Here is a 17672-nt window from a genome sequence, read left to right as displayed (position 1 = left end):
CTTGTTAAATAGGTGGATTTTATCAATTAAACCAGACTAGTTTTTTGCCAAAAAAAATATGATTATCATGGTATATCTAAAGTTGATGGGCTCATCGTATATTGGGCTTCTCAAAATTTAATGGGCTTACATTCGAACCAAATTTATTTTTAGCACATATCCCGATCAATGATTTGATATTACCGATACGACGATGATAAATAGCCCGTTATTATGATGTAATCAAATTTTCACACGACTAATTCTTATTATGATAAATAGCTCGTATGTGTTTCCATGAAAAACCCATTTCCTCAAAACACCCGTATATAATTTGGTTTGAAATGACATGAACTATTATTTCATCATATCACATAGCATATATATGCCAATAGGCGATTGGAGAATCTCCGATCACAGTGCATTGGCTCTTACATGTGTCGTGACTACACTCAATCTCGCCACTTGATGACCCTCACAGAGTCTATAAACGGGTCAAAGCATAATATTATCATGTAGAGCCTCAATGTTGTTTCAGGACATAAAGGTTAATGATGTTCAACCATAACCACAAACCTCATCCACTCGATAAATGGTAACCAACTGGAAAGTTAAGAGTAAGGGTGGCTTAACGAACACATTGTATGAGTAATGTACTCATCTGTATGCTTGAACATCTGTCTGTTATTACCGATGAAACGCGGTACATGACATCACAAATACTAGTATCGAGCTCGAACGACCTTTATCCTTCTTTCAGAGTGCCCAATTGACTAGGAGTGTGTTTAGAATATATTAATTAAAGGATGTGTTTCATGACAATCATCACATGTACGGTCTCAGCTTTCATTTATTATAATATATTCAATGTCTTTATTTATGCAGTTTAGATGTGTAAATAAATAAAGTAATTGAAAAAACAAATATAAATTATATTAAAATAAAAATTATTTTACAAAGACTCAATAAAAACCCCATTTCCATTATGTTTTTAGGACACCTACTCTAACAATAATCAAATTTTCTTCTTCTTTATTCCTATATTTATGTATAACTATAGATTCAGGGAACTAGGGTTTCTCTTTTGCCAATTAGGAGTTTTTTAATTTCCATTTTTATGAAAAAAAATTGATCAGTAATTAAATAAACATTTGTGGCAGCTGATGTTGACTAAAGTTTCAATTTTTTTTTTTTTGTTTTGGGTAAAATAGAGTTTTCGATTCCATAATACAGTGAACTTTCTTTATTTGTGCTGTAAATTAATCAAATTATGTTTTGAATTATTTTTAATTGTTTCTGTAAGAATATGATTTATTATTTTATTAGTATTAATATTATATTTATTGGTTATTTTGGAGTTCAAAACATTGACAAACATGAGTTCAAAACATTGACAAACATGAGCTCAAAACATTGAAAAACAAGAATTCAAAACATTGAAAAAACAAGAGTTCAAAACATTGAAAAACTGTTGTGCCCAAATCCTTGACTAAAATAATTAAAATATTTTAAAGCATGCATTAAATTATAAAAATTATTCTCCAATCTTACCTATAAATAGATGTATTGAGTTTGAGAGAAATCACACTAAAACCTCTTCATTTAGAGCAAGCTTGAAGTTTGAAACCATCAACCTTCCTTGAAGTGAAATTTAGGAGCAATAATTCTGTTCTACTTCTGAAAATTCGTCCCATCACTCCCGACCTCAGAATCCGATCTCACCGTTCATAATACACTTTCATATGTTTTAAACATCATAACCAAATTTCGGCCCCATCCAACGGTTCAATTTCTGGGAAACGTATCTGCAAGAATACTGCTCGGAATTCAAGCGAATTTAGCAATTTTACGGATTTTCGGACGTTAACTTCCAGCTTGTTTCTTCCATAATTTAGGAGCACCTTTCGGTAAGTGGGCTTATGTTTTAAAGTATTTAAGTATGTTTTCGAAAATTCGATCGACATGATATATTCCTTCGATTTGATATATGAATATTTCGTTTCGATAAATTGTTAAGCATGTTTAAATCAATTTCAAGTGGATGTTCTTTTCGTTTCAAAATTATGTTGTCTTCGTTTCATGTTATATTCTAGTATATGTTCTTAAACACCAATTTGGTGTATTCTAAAAATTATGTTTAAAAGCACTGTTATGATTTAAGTTAGAAATGGTAAAAAAGAAAATTTTCCTAAAACATGATAAGATATGACAAGTTTATGGCCCTGATGCGGTGGGTAATAATAACCGATATATGGCCTCACCCCTTAGAGGAATTACATATAGGGGACTGATCAGTAACACCATGGATAATAAGATGAAATAACAGTGCAATACGAATAATATATGATATGTCTATATGCTTATGATAAGTTATGTTTGCTCATTGTTAATATCATGTCTTGATTATGTTATGAATAATTATTGTGACATGAAATTCATTTAATATTTACATAAATATATATAAGTTATGTCGTATCTATCATTTTGACTATTTATTGTTCCGACGTTTGTTGAGACACGGAAAATTTCGAATTGTTAAGATTTATATATATATCCTTGTGTTATTGTGATCGATCGGCCCCCACTTGCTGAGTATTTCACAAAATACTCACCCTTACACCTCTCACTCCCAGATAAGAATGAAAAACAAGTTGAAGAAGAAGAGCAAATGCATTTTTGGGGATGGTAACAAGGTTTCAGTTGATCAAGACATACTTTGAAATTTGGCTATTTTTTATTTTTACGTTATTCGCTTCCGCACTCATTTGTTAAGTTGATTACGTTGTAAAGACAATGTATGTATTATGAAAAAGACTGGTTTGGTTGTACAATGTACTACGAGGCTTGTTGATTTACGATTGATTAATTGTAAAACAACGCCAGATGTTAACTCACCCCGGTATCGGGACGTGACAGTTTCATTTTATGGTACATATGTTTTTTCATTGTTGGGAGCAACCGGGTGTTTACGAGTGTTGAGACGAAGCACATACTCAAGTAAGCAAATTTAGTTATGCTATGTACTGTTCTTACCAGAGAACAAATTCATTTACAATATCCACAGTTCTTACCGGAGTAGGGACGAAGCAATAAGAGATTTTAACTCGTAAATTGAGAAATAACCACCAATAGTTATTTCTTCTACATCAATTGAAAGTTGTGCAACTTGTAGTAGTATTTCAGTAAAAAAAAAATTATTTGATCCTATAAAACTGTGGATTTAAGTTATTTGGTTTCAAAACTAGAAAAGGAGAACGGCAAGGATGCATCAAATGTTGTGAGGCAAACCAAGAAGATGAAAGATCAAGTGGAATCATTTTTGGGGATTTTAGGGGCATGAATGTCATATCATGTATACCAAGAATTTTAATTATAAATTGACGAATGACCAGCTTGGTCAAAATTTGTAAACGTTTAGGACTAAACAAGGAATGCCGCAACATTTCATATCAAACTAGGAAAGAGTTCAAACATCTGACACTGAACCGAGTCTTTTCCTCGTTAATTTTAAACATTAAATTGATGGAAGGACCAACTCGCATAAATTTTTGAAACATTCATGAGTGAGAGTAGTATTGAGATTGATGACCTCTTGAAAAATTCTCATGCGTCAAGTTGCTAATATTACGTCGTTTGATCTGGTTGGTTAAGTGAGTCATAAAAAAATGACACAAGATCTTAACAGATAATAATGTATTTGCTGGGGACATGGTTGTGGTAAGAAATGATAAAACTTGATACAATACTAACAGATAGATACACAACTCTCCGGATTCATAGGCCTAACAATCTGACCAACTAGCACCTAATTAGGCGCACTATGCGCTGCCATGAGTATAAGAAAATAAAGTTACATTTCAGCTAACAAGTATAACTTTTGACCTAGTTATAAGAGTTTGATACTATAAGTTTAAGAATAAACCAAAAACGCCGAAACATTTGAGAGCGAATCGGAAAAAAGATCAAACATTTGACATAATCGAGTCTTTCCCCTCATTTCAGTATCGATATTCAACTTCATTTTATTCGATTTGGCCTCCAGTTTAGCTTTCATATTGACAAATATAATAATGATTGTGGAATTTTTCATTCATTCACAAATCAAAACTTGTTCACGGGGTATTAAACTACAGTTATGTTGCGGTTTGTTGCTTAAGTTCCATTCCCAAAGGATGTGTGATTGTTAAAAAATATCAAAAATTGTTTGACGAAGATTCTTAATACAGAAGAGAGACAATGGAAACCGATATAAATTCAGAGGGATCAAATGGATCCATATGTTCTCTCACTTCGTCTCCATGTTCCTTGAGTGGAAGTTCCCTGCTGCTGCTCCCATGAAGTTTCATTCACAAAAGGATTTCTAGCATCAGCTGGTCGTGTGTAGCCTTGCCCAACTCCAGTACTCACCTGCATATTCCCATGTTCACTTCAAAATTTAGCAAATCGAGGAATGCAGTAGAATGAAGAATTTGCACCGCCAAAACATAAGGAAATAATTCTGCTATATATGTCGTCATGCCCCGGGCCTAGGCTCGTACAAACATGACAGTACACTAAGTTCTTGTAGCAAATACTTCGCATTCGCCCTTGTTATACGAAAATATTTAATATAATTTGTTATAAGAGTTAATTACAACTACTTGTAAACCACTTTAAGCGTTTATTTTCAACCGATAAGAGACAAAAACATTGCACATATATATCATTTAACTAAAGTTTCAATTTACTTTAGATATGGCCAATAAGAAATCGGGAGCTCTTCTTACAGTTTCCAAACATGCTGATAAAGTTGCCATCCCTGGGAGTGCATCTAGGCCACGCTGCAAATGTATTTAGTAAAAGTAAGCGTACATAGAATCACAAACAAATAAATATATCTTATGTATATATATATCTGTGTATGTTGCCAGGAGAAAAATGAACAACTGATTCTAGCAATGGAGAAAAGCAACCCACCATGTTTTCTACTCGAGTCCTGTAGATGAACCCTCCACAACAGAACAGTGTAAAGACTACGATGAATCTGCTTAATTAAAGGAACACAAGTGGTAACAATCGACTCATAAATAGATTTGTATCTGGATCAAATATAAGTCAAAAGACACTGACAATTTTTTACCTACTTTACTGGCATATGATAACATACTTGGACACAAACATTAATAACTTAACGAGTCGTGAGGAATGACTGGGACATACACGCAAGATAGGATCCCGAATATAGCCCATCCTTTTGTAGCTTCTCCATCATCTTTTTGTCGTTGTTCTATAAAAGTTGAAGCACATTAAGACTCGTGTTAAATAAGCATTGCTACTTTGAGAAAACAGCACAAGAAACCGAAGTTGAATGACTAAAACTCACCACACATTTTTGCAAAGGTAAACTGAATTGGGTCGTAATTCTCTATCGGAATGGTAATTTCAACTTCATAAGGTGAATCATGGGCCCTTTCACCTGTTTGAGCAATTAGTATAATAAGGTAGTTATAAAGCCACATAGTAAAACAAATATTATTAACAAGGCAAATGACGTAATGTGCATACATCTCCATTCCAAAAGCATCAATGTGGGAGACAAAGTAGTAGGTGGGATGGCATTTGCTCCTGAGCCAGACAACCGAACTTGCAATCCTTGGTCAGGATAAATCTGGAGCCAGAGAAGATAAAGCAATGAAAAATAAAAACCACAAGTCCTTCGGCAAGCATAGATTTATGTCATGGGCTCTGTACGTAGATGGAAAGCTCAAGGCCGATGAATTATTTTGCCATCATCTTTTATTCACAAATATGGTTTTTTTGTTATCTTATCCTTTGTAAATAATAAGATCATTCTATAGTTGATCTTCTATTTAGGATTTGATTTTCTTTATTCTATGATTCAAAAATATCTTTTCTTTTGAATAAAAAGATTTGGAACCGTCGATTCTTAGGGATTTGATTTCTGATTTAATCTTATAGGCTCTATTATTTATAATGCAGAATAAATATGAATAAGATTATCAAAAAAATTATTCACAGAATTTTGTGTTACTTAATCTAAGGTTCTCTTCTAACTAGCCATAAAACAGAGAGATCCACAGAGGTTCTCTCCTAACGAGTCTCAAATTCACAATAGACGGCTCCCTGGCGAGATCTATAACGTGGGAGCATAACAAATTGGTATTAGAGCTCGACGTCACGGGGCAAAACAACAATTCAAAGTATATCAAGAGAACATGTCAGCAAATGAAAAAAGGTAGCAAGCTCAAATTAATAATTTGGAGAAGATGCTCAATTATCTATCAACCATGCACACTAACGTTGGTGAGGGCAGCAGTAACCACGGGCCTAATGAGAAAGCATGTTTTTGCATGTAATCTCCATGCTACAAGTGGGCTTCTCAAAAGCAGCAAAATCTAAGATTTCCACCTCCCCAGGATGGCAACAATCAATTAAAAATGTGCAGGAAGGTGAATTGGTCATTGAACGGGAGGGTCAAATTGCAGACAAGCTCCAACTACCAGAAAATTCAAAACATCACGCCATGTTTCATTTCTCTTGCTTAAAAAAGGTCCAAGGAAATATCGATTGTAGTCTACCGCTCCCACCTCTACCACCTGAAGATTTTCGATCACTGCCCCAAGCTTTTTGAGATAAGCGAATACATAAAAGTATAAAACAATTTTCAGTACCCTTCCCTCATGGTTGAGTAAAACCATGATCTCCAAAGGGGAGTAATGTCATGGGCCTTACACATAGATGGGAAGTTCAAACCCGATAAATTATTCTGCTATCGTCTTTTGCCTAGAAATATGATTTGTTGTATCTTACCCTTTTTAAGGATGGATCATTCAATAGTTGATCTTCTATTTATATAGGATTTGATTTTCTTAATTTTAGGATTCCAAGCTATATTTCAATTGAATAAAAAGATTTGGAATCATCCAAATCTATAGGGTTCTAGGAGATTTGATTTCCGATTTAATCTTCTAAGCTCTATTATTTACATGCATAAGATTATCAGAAAAATTATTCATAAAATTTTGTCAAACCGCAAACGAGATCTAAGGTTCTCTCCCAGAGCTTTAAAACAAAGAGAACGAGAAGTTATCTCCTAAGAAGCCTCAAATTCACAATAGACCGCACCTGACGAGATCCATAACGTGGGACCATAACAATGTACTAGCATTCACAAATCAAATAGAGAACAAAACCTTAATCGTTGGCTTTTGCACTAGACTGGAGAGGGAAGCAACTGCAGTCATATATAGAGTAACATGTCTTTGCTCAGTTCTGAAGCTGCAGCAATCTCAAATGGAAAATGGATTACGAAGAAGATTTAAGAACTCCTACGAACAACTGCTAATTAATCTAATATCTTTTACGGATTCAGACCAATTTGTTACGCACTCGCACTCACAGAAAACAGTAATAAATTTCCAAGATGCAACTTTGCAAGTGACGAAGGTGAATGATCTTATTTCCTGGAAAATAAAGATAATACATCGTTTACAAAATATATGACCAAAAACATAATTAGGAAATGTTCCCTATATATGGAAAGAAAAACCTCTCAGAATATTTTCCCATTCCTTCTAATACAAACGTTCCCCCCACCCCTTTTTTCCTCCACCCCTTTTTTCGGGACCCTTCTAGCGTATACTTATAATCTTGAACTACTTGGGCATCAACATTGGTCTGAGTCCATAGCAATATCATGATGCAATATCGTGTCCTTGCTCTAACTGTCTCAAGATGAGTAGCATCCAGCAGACCAGTAGCCCCCATGAGTTTGAAAATGATGTGTCACACAGCGAAAAATTTTATTTCGGGATAAGCACCTGTAAACCTTATTTTCAACATCTAGGCTTAATCATGTGGTACAATGCTCTAAGAGTGGTTGGTATATGTTCCACAAATGCCCTAAGGTGACCATTAACCAAGGTAAGGGTCGAAAATTGCAAAGTTGTGTGTTTTCTTTAAAGGAGTGTAATCATTGATATCAATTTAAAATGGTAAATAGAGTAGTATTTGAAAAAAGTGTTTCTGTTGGAAGATTAATCTCTAATAAATGCAAAAGAAGCAAGACAACTTGAAAAGGTCATTGTACCTGAATTCGTTGTAAGCCTTTTCATATCCTAACTGAGTCATGCCATTGTAAACCTACAATTATTTAAGAGATCAGACATAATCTTGACTGATCCACCATTTGATTTACTACATAACAATCTAGAATTTATAACAGAGCTTACAATTTCCCATGACCGTGGATGAAAACCGACTGTGCATCCCTCAAATACTCGCAGACCCGGCTTCACACATGGAATGGCAAGATCAACAAGTACCCTGGTCCAAAAGTAAAAACCAATAAAATAATCAGCAATATCCTAAAGCATATTAAAGATTACCGGAAAAATATAAGATTCAAAAAGGCACATAGACTTCAAAATTGGAAGTCTTTCGCGAAGCTGCAGCCTCGACCGATAACCCACTTTACAATCTAAATTTTCCCTTGCTTGCCCTCACATATCACCACACAAGTTCATTACTACTCAAATCTTATCTTGGAGCTATGAACTAAGTTAAATGCTTTTCAAATAATCAACGCCAGAAACTACAAAATCCTATCGTACCTGGTCAGAGGATGACGCAGTTTGCTCACAGCATCCTTTAGGATGTCAAGTTCATCTATTCCTCAATAAGTTTTATTGCTTGTCTCCTGATTTAATCTACCTTTAATTCTAACTGACTCGCTCTATCAACAACTTAATCTACTTTCTCTATGTAGTTCAGTGGAATAAAAGTTTCTCTATTTTCATTACTGCACCCATCTAATGGCTATAAGATATGCTAGAGTTTGTTTCAAGTTCATTTTTTTCACGGACAACAAGAGTCAATGCTACACCATTGGTTGATATTTATTGTGAGCATGCCATTCTAATTTTTTTTAAAACCTTGAAAAGTACAAGTAACTTAATTCATGAATAATTATGTCGCTGTTTTAATTATTTTAGAATTTCTTTCACTTTTTGAATAAAATTCTCTAATGATTAGGAAGCATTAAAAGTTATGATTTAGATCTTTTAAAAAATTTAAAAGATTGGCACTAAATTTACTGCGAGTTTTACAAAAGATTGCATGTAGTGAGGCTTGGGCTAACACATTGAATCTATCAAAAGTTTTTGGCCAAAATGTTGACAAGGTACCAACTTTCTAATTCCATCTATAATTTTAATATTCTTGTACATATCGTAAATTGTAAGATGTACCTGCAGATAAATTTTTTTCTATAAACTTTTAGAGTTATTTGTGATAAATTACTATTATTCTTTGAGTTGGACTTAGGTGCACTCCCTCGGTCCAAACATCCTGGATCATCACAGCATAGTTATGAAATATGGATAAAAAGGATTTGTGAACATATAAATAATGAACAATAGATAAGTGAATATACAAAGGAAAACCTAAATGCTAGAATATGTATGAAAAACCTGCATGCAGATTCATATGTGATATTGCAGATGCATCCAAGTCCACCTATGACAAACAACAAAATAAATTGAGGACATATATTTTAGCAGTAAAGGAGAAAATAATCTAGACTGAAGAATTTTCATCTAAAAACAAAATTACAAGAGAACCTGACATAAAAAGCATGGACAAAAATAACAGTGGTAAGTATGAAACTAATTAGTAATAATAATAAACGCTTAATACAAATGTCTCTCAATGTTGGCTTTCTAAGTGAATATAGAAGCAAACTTACTCTTTCTGTTAGTGACCATAACAGGAAGGTGGTTGATTAAACTAACCGCTGCTCTATTCAACAAGCTAGAAGGGAGAATGAGGCAAGAGGCTACCGGTATCACCGTTGAACATATATAAGGGCAATACCACTTCTTAGTTCACTAACAAGAAAATCTTAGAATAACTAGTGGAAAAGTGCAAGGGAGTAAAGAGAGACAAGTGAGATTGAGTGAAAGAATCTTGATTGTACTCTCATTTTTTGTTCAATCTTGTATTGCAAACTCTTTGATAAATAAAATCATTGTGGTTTTCCTCCAGTGGATATAGGTCTCAAAAGAAAGCTGAACCACGTAAATTCCCTCGTGTTTTTTTATCGCATTCCCTGTTTCTTGAGTGTTTCATCCCATTGATTCATTATCCATAAGTGATACTGGTTTGCATAGTGACTCAAGTCCAAATAGGCTGAAGCAGTGATCATTAATCGAATTGAATCTAACATTAATAGGAAAAAGAAGAAAAGTTGAAAAGGTAACAATTTTCTAGGACACATTTTATACTCAAGATTCATTAGGCATAACATTCTAGAAACCCCTCCACGGAAGAATCAATAAGAGTAGCTAAAATGACGTTCTTCCTCTAATCATACAAAGTCCAGAAATCATCGCATGCTGTTGGATAGTTGGTCAGGACTAACTAATAACCGCATATCAAGTTAAATTTCTCATTTCACAATGAGCTCGTGAAATAGATGTAGAGAAACTTGAGATGAACTACTAACTACAACAGGAAACAATCAAAATTTTAAATCATATAAATGTTGCATTGCATTTTCTATATCACCTGTACTTTTTTCCCCAAGTGAACCTTTTCCTCAATATTAAAGCATGCATCTTAAAAACAACAGAAATGTGTAGAAAGGCTATCAAGACTCGCACACTTATTTAGGGTCGTAATTTATCATGGACACGATGCAACAAATTCATTTTTACTATGTACCTGAGTATTGATTCTCTCCTGGATTCAACTTAAACAAGCTATTCAACAACAAGTACATAAACTCTATTTGATTATGCACAAGTGCCCGGCCAATGTTCAAAATTAAGTTCAATAATATGAACACCTCCATGTGTTCCCAAGCATGCAACTAATACATGCTAACTTATGAAGCTTCAAGTACCTACGCATTGTCCATTTGGACAGTTTCCACAAATAATATTCACCTGAAAATCGAAAAAAAACGAAAAAATAATTAGTCCCATGTAACATGGAATGCGATATTGCAATAACGGCTACAAATATCAGCTACGTGAATCCCCGCTCTTCCAAATTACCCTACTGCTGTAACTCCAATTATTAAAGAACTCAACATCTTAGGGAACACTCATCTTACCTGTGCTGTACGTCCTAGTTTATCGAAACTCTTCTCGCAGTTCAACAGATCACCACCATAGTATTCCTATTTCCAAAGGTGAAGTAAGTTACAAAAGTTAACACAAGGCACAAAAGAAAATAATTAAACATCCATACATGTTGGGTGAGTATTCACCTGCTCTGCACAGGTACATAAATTGCAATTCATATCCCAAATCTAACTTAAAAAAATTTACAATTCCACGATATTGCATATCATTTTAGTGGCTGATACCACAAATATGTTTGTGATTAAATTGTAAATATATCATCCTTTAAGCTGTGCAGGGCCAAAGGCTTGGTCAAGCTTCGGACTCAGTTCAAATTCTTTTTTTTTTCTTTTGACTTTTTTAACCAAGACTCGTCCAGATTCTAACACTAATAGTCAGGTAAAACTCATTTGAAAATCGAAAAATCGAAATTCTGCCCCTGAAGTTTTACCTTTTCAAATTACTTATCCTAAAAATTTACAACTCCACCCATAAATTTCCTCCACTATATTTTTTGACCTCAAAAGAATATTTGCACCTAAAATTCAAACTACACCATTACCCTTAGCTCCTTTTGCCACTAAGAAACTTGACCCAATAAAAGACACTCCTGCTGCTATCGCTATGGGTTTTCCTACCCCACAATGCCAGTTGTTAGATTCGACCCATGAGCTTGGCCATCTTTACCCTAAGGCTCTTTACTTCTAATCTCGCCACAGCTGATTCAGATTTCGCGGACGATGAGCAAACACTTCCACCTCCACGAATAGCATGGTTATGAATTTTATAACTCCACCCATAAAGTTCCTCCTCACATTTTTTATCCCAACAGAATATTTGCACCTAAAACTCAAGCCACACCACTACCCTTAGCTCCTTTTTCCACTAGACACCTTGACCCAATAAAAGACACTCATTCATCTGCTAATGTTATGTGTTCTCCTACCTCCTCCATGCCAGTTGCTAGTTTCGATCTACGAGCTTGGCCATATTCACCCACAAGGCACTTTACTTCTATTACCGCCACAATTTCTTGGACAATGAGGTCACACTTCCACCTCTATATCGCATTAATAGCACGGTTATGAATCACATGCTTAAATCCTTGGGAGACAATTAGGCAGAAATCACAAGATCTAGGTAAGTCAATTTTGAATACTTCCACTACTTTTACAATTTTCAGTTGCAGTGTAATATATGCTCACACGACACTAGCACTTTTGGTGTTGTTTCCTTTGTAGTTATGTGTGTTTTTTAAATATTAAGTTTCTCAAACTCTAGATTTGATTTTTATTATTTGAAAAAATTTGTTTCCTAATGAAAGACTACTTTCTTTATTTTGTAGGAATCCATTCAAGCCTATCAAGATCAACACAAGTCTATATACGAGATAAATTTATGAAGAACTCACAAAATCGAAGCATCGTTGTTTAACTGTATTTTCGTGACGTGTTGGAGACATTTGAATACAACATCCGTACAAAGTGTTGATTGGAGAATTGTTTTGTCGCTCTGAATTTGGACTACACATATTTGCATTCTTGTGTTTTGGTTATTTTTGTTATTGAGATTTTAGGATGCAATTTTCTTGCTTGACTTGTTAAAAAAGATAGTTTTTCATTCTTCCACTAGCATTGGTTTTATAAACTTGGTTTTTTTTCTAATGATTAATTTTCCCTGAGGTATCGCACACGTATGTATACTTGTACATAAATATCTCTATGTTATTATAATTATTTGTGTGTTATATTATTCTGTTGCATGTTGTCACGAGTTGTTACAAACATCCGAGAAAAGACTTAACTATTACATACAATCCTTACCGATATGTTAAACTGAATACTTTCACGTTATATAGCCAGGATATAATGTTCAATTTTCAAAACGGATACTAGCCACTCTGATAAATCACACAAGGATATCACACCATTTTATCTTCTACAGGAAAGCACTTTGACAAACAAGATAATAAGCAATTTATCACAAAACAATTAATAACTTTGCAATTCACAGGTACAAATCAAACTTACTTGAACAAAGTTGACATGGTCAGAACTGGCAATAAAATGATTGAAATTATCAAATCTTCCATAATCCACGTAGCCCTACGAGTTCATGGATGCATAAAATTTATAACGCATCGAATCGACAAAATTGAAAGAATGTACGAGTGAAGGAGTATAAAAATATAATTACAGCTTTCAAGGTTGAAATTGGAAATAAATACAGATTACCATTCTTTTACATATGGAAACTAAACAGAGAGACGCAAAACCCGGACAATTATTATATTTCCAGCATTATTAGTAAAATATTGCTTTCACAGTATCTAAACGAAAGATCAGGAATTTTAAGCCCTTGTAGACCGCCAGACCCTTTATTTCACCGGAGGAAGATCTACAAACTTATATAATTTATTGGATAGCCATTCATTTTGGATGAAAAAGAGTCAGCGGAAGCCAAATCTTAACGTCACAAAATTATATTGAAGCACAACCACATTTCAATAATTTCATTAATCAAGTTCTCATGGAAGAGGTTTACCAGATGTATAACAGCGTCACAAAGTAGACATAGATAATATTCAATAACTATGATGGCATGATTATGGTTTGGGACTTTGTGACAAAACTTGAGGCTATATCCGTTTTATGGAAAACCTTATAAGCAAGGACAGGAAGAAATCAGCATCAGTTAGTCTCCCACATGACATGCATGGTTTTGGGTGTTCAAACGATTTTGAAGGTCAACGTAAAAAAGCAGCAATTTTCTAATTACATCTAATCTTTATAATAACAGAACCTTTAATACTATGTTTTTTTTTTCCTGATTACTACCCACTCAACATTGTTAAGCGGTAAATTATTAAGACATTAGCTTCAAAGAGTTACCGTCTCCTTACTCCCCAAGTGATCAACATGGACAAAAAAGAGAATAACTATGTCAATCCCATAAGATTACCTAACTCCGGCAACTCGAGCTAATCAAGAATGAAAATGGTAGGGTTTGGTTGGGCTTTCAATCTAGTTTAACACAACAATTTTGAGAAAAATGTTTCACAATAATTTGAGATAATGTTTGGATATAAATTTGAAAATTAATGTGATACATATAAAGAAATAGTGAATAATGATTATACGGAAAAGATAAATGATGTAATGACTGGTAAAAAAAGAAAGTGGAGAGAAATAAGAATAACTGTGTAATTATTATCTCTTGAATAGTTGATTTGAAACATGAAATATATGTAAAGTAAAAAAATTTGAAAAACAAGAATGAATGGAGATATTTGGATTTTTAATCCAAACAGTGGTTGAGCCTGGATTTGAACTCTGGATCCAACCAAACAGGGATAATCCCACTTCCTTGTTCCTACTACCAACTTGAGATAAAGAGAGCAATTTAGATGGACAAATTAATAAATAATTCAAATAAAAGGAAAAGTTGTTAGTTACATACCGTTCGGGATCTAGTCTCAACATCTTTACAAAATCGTACGACTAAATCAGGGTCCTGTCAAAATATAAGGATATAAGATGCTAATGCATTGGCAAACAGGACACCTAATTTTTATAGAATATATTACCTTATCATCATCATACTCAAACACTTGTCCAATCAAATCACTCTGATCAAAAGAAATGAAAGAAAACACTTGAAACATAAGAGAATAAGAAGTTAAGATCATGTCCCTGATATCACCAATTTCTGTCTCAGCTGAAAAAAGTGAACCCTTTAAATTCATATAAATAAACACCCATTCAACTTGAATTAGATACACAGACATATTTACGTATAACCATAGTCAATATATCAATGCATTACCGCTATCCACAAAATGTAGTTTGAAAAATATAGATTCTTGAATGTCTTCAAAATTGTGAAAGAAACAGAGCAGGCTTTGCAAGCTTTTCAAGTAGGCCCAAATATTACTCGATTCAAAAATTACTGAACCTGATCTAACCTTGAAGATGTTCGAATATATTTTCAAATGAACAAGAGTCCAGTTTGATAGCTCACAAAAGTTATTACTATAAACTAATTTTTATGAATATATAAAAACAAAAAGTGACAACAAACTCAAGCGAAAGATTGAGCATTTGTTTATCAGAGCTCAATAATTAAGTTAGAACCGAACAATTCGGACACTAATTCAAGTTTAAAAACTTAATCCAAACAAACTAGTTATTTTTTCAACTTCGAGCCTGCTAAAAGAGTTAAAGTTAGCTAAAACGTGAAATAGCTAATAATGGTGTTGGGACATCTATATGTAACATATCACAAGGATACAAAATCATGAATACGACTGGAATTATCGAGTGCGTAACAGCTAGTACTCGGCACAACAACTGAATCAGCTCCGAGCGTGTGAAAAAAGACAGCTGAAAAATGCGTACTAACGAGTTAGAAAGAATTACAGGATACAGAAAAATCCCATTAAACAATAATTCTTTTAAGATTTTCCATGTTCTGCCGTGCACATTTTACCTGAAATCACAGCAATTAAGAAACCTTGCATGGTGTTTGGAAAACGATTCTCCGACTCAAAATCAACATAAACTTGTAGTATCCTGCCGAAAAAGATCCAGGAAAATACGCAGATTAGAATTCAAAAAGAACTTCATCCTACGAGTAATTAATTCATAACCAATAGGTGGGAGCGAAAGGCAAAGGAAAGAATGGAAAATCTCAGGGCGACATTGAGATGAGTAAAATTGCTTCGGGTAATCTCTACAGATTTTAAGAAGAAAAAATGAATCTGCAGCAGATTGCGTACGGTTAAAACGATTAGTTACTGATAATTACCTTTGTTATATCAGGGGACTGCCCCAGGGTTATATCTATTTATAAAAATAAATATGTGTTTACAATTATTTTATAAAAATACTTAAAAATAATTTAAAAACTATTTAGATAACTATTTTATAAAAACTTATCTTTTATTTTTTCCTATTTTTTGTTTATCAGTTTGACCCACTTTTTTATTTTAAAAAATAAAAAAATAATAAACATGCTTAATGGTTGCACGGTTTCGGTTCCTCTATCCGGTTCGATAGTGAACAAATCAATTACGGACGAGAATTTTCCTTTTTTTTTATAAAATAATAATAATAATGGACAATTTTTTATTGTTCTTTGTTCACTAATGATTCAGCCGCATATAGAAAATGTTGATTTAGAAGCAACACTTGAACATTAAACATCCAAGACATTTCACGCAATCATTGGATAAAGTTGAGAATTTATTTTTTGTCAATATAGGACATTGAAATTATCTAGTCTCTCAAAATAATAGCTTAGATAGATATGGATCGCATTGAAATTTTTTGGTGTTCTCGATTTTCCTTTGAAACTTTGTTGTTTCAAACTTTGAAAGAAGTTTATTGCTTCTGATGATACCCTCGAGATAGCCCGGGTTGTGTCCGGGTCATAGACAACCTTGAATATTGAATGGATGGCCCAAATCGGGGGGAATCTGCAGGAAGGGTTCATCAGAAGTCGTGCAGGTGAACGCCCGGGACGTCTCCTCCCCGGGCTATCGGATGCACGGGCTCTCATGAAAGTTCCCGGGAACTTTCTACTTGGGCTACCTCGATGAGAGCACCACACTCGAGTGTACTAGTAAAATAGGATATGAGCTGCTGTCCCATCTCTGACACCGATCCAAGTGGTTGAAAAAATCAGACAGGGAGGATGTGACTAGTGTGTGACTTGATGTGTCAGAATATAGGATGTGATCAGCCGTCATGCTATAATTAGTAAGTAGCGCGTAGAACAAGGTCATCATCACTTCTCCTACTATAAATATCAGGTTCAGGTTCTCTCTTTGCATTTAATACATACACAAACTGAATACACGAGTATTCATTACTCATTTGACACCAATATCACAACCATCATTTGGTTACATTGATCTTTTGTTGAAACATTCACTGACTTAAGCATCAGAGTTGCCCCGTCGGACACCCCTCCGACGTCCATTCACTTGGTTGTCTTTTTAAGCGCATGTCGCCATAGCTATCTGGGAAAGAAGCTTCTGGTTCAGAAAATTCACACTGCTCTTATTTCCTTCATTATCTTGATAGCAGATCCGGTGGAGCACCCGACCCGGCTCATATCTTTCACTCGGATCGTATCATTGGCGCCGTCTGTGGGAAATTTAAGTCCTAAGACGTTGATATGGCTCCTACCAGGAGAACAAATCAGGAAAATTCTCGGATCTAGTGAGAGAATGCACTTCTCTCTGGTGCCGGTGGTCTGCCACCCATTGGTACCTAGCATGTTGTTAAATTAACATCCGAAGAGTTGGCCAAAATTGTGTCTGATGCTGTGGAGGCGGCCTTGGCGAAGAAAGCCCTTTCTCATCATTCTGCTCAGCCAGAGCAAGGGCGGGAAGGTCGAGAGGGAAGCAGAAGGGAGGAAGAAAGGGAGTCGAGTACCGGTTCTAAATCTCCCACTGTGGTAGAAGAGCTGGGGGAGTTGAGAAAAAAGTAAAAGTGCCAGAAGGGCAAGTCACCTCTAAAAGCAACACTCGATTTGAGATCAAGGGTTGCCCCTTCTCTGATA

At 34.5% G+C, this 17672-nt stretch overlaps 1 protein-coding gene across 3 annotated transcripts; it reads right to left on the bottom strand.

Moving 5' to 3' along the window:
- Positions 1–4050: 4050 nt before the first annotated feature.
- On the bottom strand, positions 4051–15860 carry LOC140803052 (uncharacterized). 3 transcript variants are annotated; one of them, XM_073158743.1, is made up of 17 exons: positions 15594–15860; positions 15396–15487; positions 14692–14733; positions 14565–14618; positions 13136–13210; positions 11096–11161; positions 10883–10925; positions 9450–9495; positions 8211–8304; positions 8069–8121; positions 7173–7257; positions 5524–5626; positions 5342–5434; positions 5179–5245; positions 4936–5002; positions 4746–4799; positions 4051–4386 (listed from the first exon to the last, which is right to left on the bottom strand). In XM_073158743.1, the coding sequence occupies exons 1-17, from the start codon at positions 15622–15624 to the stop codon at positions 4243–4245; spliced, it is 1209 nt and encodes a 402-aa protein (XP_073014844.1). In that variant the 5' UTR covers positions 15625–15860; the 3' UTR covers positions 4051–4242. The 3 variants fall into 3 exon arrangements, 2 of the variants coding, with proteins under 2 accessions (XP_073014844.1, XP_073014843.1); XM_073158742.1 differs by lacking the exons at positions 15396–15487; positions 15594–15860 and having other exon boundaries at positions 14692–15384; XR_012111751.1 differs by lacking the exons at positions 4051–4386; positions 15396–15487; positions 15594–15860 and having other exon boundaries at positions 5099–5245; positions 14692–15387.
- Between the last annotated feature and the right edge of the window lie 1812 nt (positions 15861–17672).

The sequence above is a fragment of the Primulina eburnea genome, chromosome 10, assembly GCF_022965805.1.
Source record: "Primulina eburnea isolate SZY01 chromosome 10, ASM2296580v1, whole genome shotgun sequence".
NCBI classification, from domain to species: domain Eukaryota; kingdom Viridiplantae; phylum Streptophyta; class Magnoliopsida; order Lamiales; family Gesneriaceae; genus Primulina; species Primulina eburnea.
This window is presented reverse-complemented; position numbering and strand designations above follow the sequence as displayed.

Coding starts and splice junctions, on each gene's coding strand:
- LOC140803052 (XM_073158742.1), bottom strand. CDS start 14,892: ATGTCTGTGTATCTAATTCAAGTTGAATGGGTGTTTATTTATATGAAT. Junction 13,211..14,564: donor TTGAGACTAGATCCCGAACG/GTATGTAACTAA, acceptor ATGAACTCGTAG/GGCTACGTGGATTATGGAAG. Junction 9,496..10,882: donor TCCAAATGGACAATGCGTAG/GTACTTGAAGCT, acceptor TGTTTGTCATAG/GTGGACTTGGATGCATCTGC.